At 44.1% G+C, this 7,400-nt stretch overlaps 1 protein-coding gene across 1 annotated transcript in view; it reads left to right on the top strand.

Annotated features, from left to right (window-relative positions):
• Nucleotides 1-308: 308 nt before the first annotated feature.
• The window catches only part of LOC117449865 (equilibrative nucleobase transporter 1-like), a 36,194-nt gene continuing 29,102 nt past the window's right edge, over nucleotides 309-7,400 (top strand). Inside the window, exons 1-2 of the mRNA XM_034087769.1 lie at nucleotides 309-537; nucleotides 1,392-1,521. Of these exons, the coding sequence (XP_033943660.1) occupies nucleotides 345-537; nucleotides 1,392-1,521 (323 nt within the window). The 5' untranslated portion in view covers nucleotides 309-344. The remainder of the gene's footprint in view (nucleotides 538-1,391; nucleotides 1,522-7,400) is intronic.

Below are 7,400 nucleotides of genomic sequence, written 5' to 3'. Positions count from 1 at the left end.
ACAACAGATCTGAGAGCTGTCCAACTATGACAACACTCCTTGAACGTGCGCGCTATGGGAGAATCTGCCTTGGTACAAAGTAGCAGTGAAAACATGGTACGGAGTTTCATTGATTTGGGCATTCTCTCAATAAGCAAGTGGAATGGATTTGATAGTGAAGCACTGACACAGCGCTCTACAAAGTGCGGCGAGTGGAGAGACTGATTCACGGACTTTTCACATGGTAAAAGTGGGGGGGGGGTCTAAACTAATGATTTGAAAAAGTGGGGGGGACTTGTCCCACCCTAATATAATGGCTGCGACGCCCATGCGCGGCTCAGACAGAAGCAGCAGTGTTTGACAGCATGTTCGAATGCCAGGGAAGACGAGTCCAGTTGCACTACTGTTTGACAGTGCTGTCTGGACTCTTGGAGAGTTTGTTCTTCACAGGGATTACCTTTGGCTGGGCTTCTTTAGTGTTCGTTTTGAAAATGGATGGATACTTTGCTGGATACTGCATCAACGCCACCAGAGCGGAGGACCAATATGTGTCTATAGGTATTTGAACATAATAGGCTATACATGTATTGTGGGTAAACAAAAAACTGCTCTATTTAACTGCTCTAATTTTCCTACTCTGCCTCTCCACTACATGTCAACACTTAATGGCATACGTTTCTAGACCTAAAAAGGGCACAATTACAACCAGGCTGTTCACACACTGTTAGTAATTTTATTGGAGCAAGTATTGCACTCTATTTCTTATGTAACCCAGGTTATTGTGACCCAAGACAATTAAAGTTGTAAAGAGAGCCACAAAGTCCGTGTCGGGAGGAGTTCATGATGGGTCAAAATACAAAGGCGTTTCACCAAGGAACACAATGAGTTATACAGTGATACAGTATGGTTAACTTATTTGTTACATAACTCCCGTACTTAACAAGTCTTTGTATACGTATTTTTTTAACCAAAATACAATATTTTCCCAAAAACTAACCAATTTGTTTTGTTGTCTAAACTTAACTAATTACATTTGAATGGAAATACGATCTTTTCCTAAACCTAGAACCAAGTCGTTTTGTTGTCTAAAACTACACTGCAGTAGTCTATTTCAAACGTACTGTTTTATAGAACATACTTATTTTACTCCAAATATGATCTTTTACTAAACCTAACAGTAAAACCTAAAGTCATTTTGTTGCCTAACCAAATTCTGAGCTGCAGGGCTGGCAAGTGCACTGTTAGCTCGTGTTGCTGAACATTTGCAGGAATTCAAGAATTTGTTGTAAGATTTAAGAACTGTGACAGTAGGCCTACGTAGAACCTGATTTACCAGACATACAGTATCGAACAAAAATGTTGAACTCTCCATTGTGGCCTATTATTCTTGTATGTTTCTTTCTTTCTTCCAGATTGCAGAGGCCAGGATGAGCACCTTTCTTGGGTCATGTCTGTGGCTACCATCGCCAACACATTAACACGCCTCCCCATTGGATATGTCTTCGACCGTTGTGGAACCACAGTGGCAAGGCTAATAGCTGTGTGAGCATGTCAGGAAACAATGTATTTAGGGCCCGAGCACGGAGCGCTAGGACCTGACGGCGTCCTAGCACGAAGTGCGAGGAACCTATTGTTATTGGTGGTATTATTAGGGCCCGAGCACGGAGCGCTAGGACCCAACGGCGTCCTAGCAAGAAGTGCGAGGAACCTATTGTTATTGGTGGTATTATTAGGGCCCGAGCACGGAGCGCTAGGACCCAACGGCGTCCTAGCACGAAGTGCGAGGAACCTATTGTTATTGGTGGTATTATTATTAGGGCCCGAGCACGGAGCGCTAGGACCCAACGGCGTCCTAGCACGAAGTGCGAGGAACCTATTGTTATTGGTGGTATTATTAGGGCCCGAGCACGGAACGCTAGGACCCAACGGCGTCCTAGCACGAAGTGCGAGGAACCTATTGTTATTGGTGGTATTATTATGGCCCGAGCACGGAGCGCTAGGACCCAACGGCGTCCTAGCACGAAGTGCGAGGAACCTATTGTTATTGGTGGTATTATTATTAGGGCCCGAGCACGGAGCGCTAGGACCCAACGGCGTCCTAGCACGAAGTGCGAGGAACCTATTGTTATTGGTGGTATTATTAGGGCCCGAGCACGGAACGCTAGGACCCAACGGCGTCCTAGCACGAAGTGCGAGGAACCTATTGTTATTGGTGGTATTATTCTTATTATTTTTCTGCTACTGTTTCCTGTTTTTGAGGCCTTTAGGATGCTGAAAAAGTTGTATAATTTTGCACGTACGCCAGGACCGGTGAAAAATGTTATATTCTGGAGAATTATAGCTCCTCTAGAGACACTCCTCTCTCCTCTAAATCAGTGTATCCTCAGTTACGGCTCCTCCAGACAGCCTCCTCGATAATCGATCCTCGACGAGCCTTTACAGAAATTGGTTTTCCTTCGAGACGGCGCGCCGACATCCGTTTACGGGTCGCTGCCGGAGGACCTGGGAGTCTGGGACACGAAAATTAGATAAATGACAAACGGCTCATTTCCGAGGACTCGCGCGCGTCTGCTTGACGCCGGGACGACCGGCTGCCCTCCCCGACAGGCGCACGGACGCGAGGGCCCGCTCATCACTGCGCGCACAAGTCTGACCGCAGTTTTAATTTATTCTTCTTTTTGTTGATGTTTGGTTAGTAAAAGGTCATAACTTTAGGAGCTGTCGAAGGAAAGAAGAATTGCAAATATGTACCTTCCTGATTACTTCACGGGTTTGCTTAAGACTTGCTAGACTTCTTTTGAAAAGGGTATTGCATGTAGGGCTGTCCCGAATACCATGCATGCATACATTGGCAAAGTAAATGTTTGTGCACATTTCCAGTTCTGAGCTGTTGGAGCTTGCAGCCTAGCTTAGCTTTCCACAAATAGAAAAATACACAACATTGTTATCACCGCTGTAGCCCCAACCACCATCACTTTCACTGGCATCCAGACAGCCCCCCCGGAAAGGTCAGTGTATCAAGAGATAACTCAGTGTTGGCACTAGTTTTGTGTCTATCACTAGGTTCACCCAGGTGTGTCGGCCAGAATAGAGGAAATGAGGAGCTACGATGAGGTTTGACTTCTTTACTTATTTAGGCAGACATACAGATATGTGTCTGTGTGTGTGTGGTCTTTCCTACAAGGGAAATAAACAAAATACAATCAATATAAGATAACTTATGCATACATAAATTATATACATAATAATGCCAAATCCTATAGAAATAATAATCTAGACAAGCTATAATACAACATGTCTCCCTTCTCTTATCATCATAAACACATTAACATAATGTCAAACACTCTTTACCAGGCAACACAGAGATTCAAAGTTAAGCTACCGCTAATTAATAACGTTCCACTTCCGGTTGGCGGGAAGCGGCAGCCGATGCTCTTATTGTGAAACGCTACAGACATGCTACTTCCGGTAGCCGAGTAGCGGAGCAATAAATGAACTGTTAACACATAATATCTCACCTTTAACGCCACATAAACATGTATCCAGAGTTGTGTGTAACGCGTTACAAAGTAACAAAGTAACGCGTTACTGTAATAATATTACTTTTGTCGGTAACGGAGTAGTGTAACTCGCTACTTTTATAATTCAGTAATCACACTACAGTTACTAACATTGCCCCGACACGCGTTACTTCGTTACTTACTAAAATCAGTCATAATCAAACCTCAACACACACCTGCAAAGAAGTTGTTATTTGTTGTTTGTTTATATCACGCAGTCTGTTCTTCTTCTCTGTTTTCCGGTTGTTGCCTGTTTTGAATGACGAATACACACTACCGCCGCCTGCTGGTAAGGAGAGTTATTGCCCTCACGCATGCACAGTTCGTACGTGCTCGGCTGAAGTCTTTGCGGTGTCTGGTTCTAGTGCAACACTTATGGGGGTTATTCCCTATCTTTATTCAAGAGCGTGTTATTTAAATTTGTGAGCATACTTTATGTATTTATTTCCCTCAAACTCTGTCCTCGCACTCAAATAGTGCCCTCACACTCAAATAGTGCCTGCTTGCACTTAGATTTGCTCTGCTTGTGCTCAAACTGTACGCTTGCACTCAGATATATTGCTGCTCAGAATTATTCTGTGCGCGCTCGAAACTTTTTCTGTTCAGAATTATTCTGTGCGCGCTCGAAACTTTTGTGCAACAATCCTGTCAAAATCCCTCAACCAATAGGAGGCCAGGTGTCCTTGCGGGTGCGTTCGCTTTACTTATTACAGCGTCCCGTAAGGGCGGTTACTCTTTGGTTTATAAACTCCAGCCCTCCACGGCTTTATAACATAACATGTACATCACTTCGCTGTAACTTTTTTTGGGGAGGGGGGGGGGGTGTAAGCACAGTTAGTACATGTTTATAAAACGTACAATTCAAATCAAGCAATCTGATGTTTCTTAGTCGTGATATAATGAGCGTATATCCCGGGTATAATTGTAGTTACTTTTCACAAGTCAGTAGGCCTCCGCGTCTGAGAACCGTTACAACCATCCGTCACGAAACTAACTAACTAACTAACAAACAGCTGCGTAGCTGTGGGTGGGCCCGGGTGGGCCTGGGCCCACCCACATGCACGTCTGGCCCACCCACAGCCAATCAGCGCTTCATAGCGCAGAGCCGGGAAGCCCAGAAGGAAGTGCCACAAACTGCAGTTCATCTAGTGGCCGACAGGGGATGGATGCAAAAAGGAGCAATTCCCATAGACCCCCATGTTAAAATGCCCAACTTTACAGCATCTAGCCTGGATCCAATAACATTTATTCTGGATATAGTTAGATTCCACCTTCATGACAATGGAATAGGGAGTGCATTTTTTTACCGTGAGTTTTTATAGTAAGTAAAGTAACTTTTGCCGTGAGTGAATGAAAGTATTATTTCTTCTTGAGGTCTGCAGTTTAGCGTGTACACATTTGCTGAATATGAAAACACTCAGTGGTGCCCACTGTGCGACTGTCAAGGATAAACAACCTGTGCCCCCGATATATGTTGTATGTATTATTGCTACACAAACATTACATTGCAGTTTAAGTGTCGCCAACTCCGTTTAAGAGATATATCCCCCGTCTGTGTGCGAGGGGGCGGGGCAGTTTACACACACGCAGCCGCTACATGCAGCAACACACACACACGGAGGAGATGGCAGAGAGAACGCGCTCCGAGCTGTGGTTAAACTATAGCCGTGTCGATGGGGACAATACTCGTTACCAAAAGTGGAATAAGAGTTTAGCATGTAAGGGCGGTAACACGAGCAATGTGTCTAAACATTTAGCAAAAGTGCTCCACATCCAGACGGAGGAATGCACCGGGTTCCACTGTCTTTCTAGCAGCTCTGTAGCTCCATCCACGAGTAACGTTTCCACGTCAGGTGTTCTGTATGCTAGCAGCAACACACGGAGTTAACTACATTATACAAACATGGGTTATGATTAGAGGTAACTGAGTTATTTAGTTTGTTAAAGTTTCAGCTATTCTGTTTACAGTTGTTAAAACATTTTTGTTTCTTTTGATGTGAAATATTATGTATTTAATTTAAATAAAAAGCAATGTTAGTTTTGTTCACAATTTGTTTAGTTAGTTGACCTTATTTTTTTCTCCAAAAGAACCGATAAAAGTAATGTTAAAGGACCGGATCGATAAGACATAGATAGACATACTTTATTGTCATTTCAACGAGACACAGAGTGTACTATTACAACGGAATTTCGTTGTACTGGCTTACAGGAACAGGACAATATAAAAACTTGCTAAAATTGTACATATAAATATATAATAGTGACGTGGTGCTGATAAAATTAAAGATAAAGTGTGCATTTAAAATATAAAGACTTACTATACATATAAATAAAATAGACATACTATATAACACATATGTGCTCTTTACACAGCGCAATGTAATCTTTATGTTACTGGTCTGCTTGCTGTTCAGCAGTCTGATGGCTTGGGGGAAAAGGTATTGCAGAATCTGCTGTTCTGCTCTTAATGCTGTGGAACCTCTTGCCGGAGGGCAGCAGGGAGAACAGAGCATGTGAGGATGAGTGGGGTCTTTAAAAATGTTCTGGGCTTTTGTCAGGCAGTGTTTCTGAGTCTCTGATGGGAGGTAGAGAAACTCCGATGATCTTCTCTGCTGTCCTGACCACTCTCTGCAGAGACTTCCAGTCTTTGGCGTTGCAGTCTCTCGACCAGATGGAGATGCCGCTGGTCAGCACGCTCTCTATGGTTCCTCTGTAGAACGTGGTGAGGATGGGAGGGGGGAGCTGTGCAGGAAGTGTAGGCGCTGCTGTGCCTTCTTAAATTGTGATGTAGTGTGAGTGGACCAGGTCAGACTGCTTGTGATATGCAGCCCAGGAACTTGGTGCTGGCTGTAGTCTTCACTGCTGTGCCGTTGATGTGGAGTGGTGGGTGACGGTGCTTTTTGTTCCTGAAGTCGACAATGATCTCTTTTGTTTTATCGACATTCAGGATCAGGTTGTTGGTGTTACACCAGTCTGTCAGATGTTTCACCTCCTCCCTGTAGGCCTGTTCGTTGTTGTCCCTGATGAGTCCCACCACTGCTGTATCGTCCGCGTACTTTATGATGTGGTTGGTACCGAACCTGGAGCATAAGCATAAGCGCTATCGATAAAAGTAGTAGTACCGTTAAAGCCTTAACGATACCCATCCCTATGTGGATGTCAGTTTTACACACATTCTGAGGCCGCCGTGCCTATGTTTTTTGTTTTCACTGCTAATTTATGCTTATGTTCTATTAGTGCATTAAAAAATCATTAATGAAGTTTCAGCTCAGACCCCACGCTTAATATGTCTCCCCCTGGCCCACCTACATTTCTCCAGGCCCACCCACACAATAATTCCTGGCTACGCCACTGCTAACAAAGCTTAAAATGGAAACATTTAAGGTTAACTTCGACCTCCGGGGTGGCCTTACTATGGAGGAGTGGATTGAGAAGTGCCTATCTCCAGAAAAAAACGCACCTAAACGACGACAATGCTGTCTGTCTATTATGTTCTCTAGCTGTTATTGTTGTTGCCTAGCAACCACCTCGCACTATGTTTTGTGCAGAAGGCAACGAAGGGACTATTTTATTATATATATATATATACTGTGCTTCCTCCCCCACCCCCCCCAAAAAAAGTTGTAAATCAAACAAGTGAAGTACATGTTATAAAGCCGTGGAGGGCTGGAGTTTATAAACCAAAGAGTAACCGCCCTGACGGGACGCTGTAATAAGTAAAGCGAACGCACCCGCAAGGACACCTGGCCTCCTATTGGTTGAGGGATTTTGACAGGATTGTTGCACAAAAGTTTCGAGCGCGCACAGAATAATTCTGAGCAGCAATATATCTGAGTGCAAGCGTACAGTTTGAGCACAAGC

This window comes from Pseudochaenichthys georgianus, chromosome 1, assembly GCF_902827115.2.
Source record: "Pseudochaenichthys georgianus chromosome 1, fPseGeo1.2, whole genome shotgun sequence".
Lineage (NCBI taxonomy): Eukaryota > Metazoa > Chordata > Actinopteri > Perciformes > Channichthyidae > Pseudochaenichthys > Pseudochaenichthys georgianus.
The sequence above is the reverse complement of the archived record's forward strand: the minus strand, read 5'-3'. Positions and strand labels throughout refer to the sequence as shown.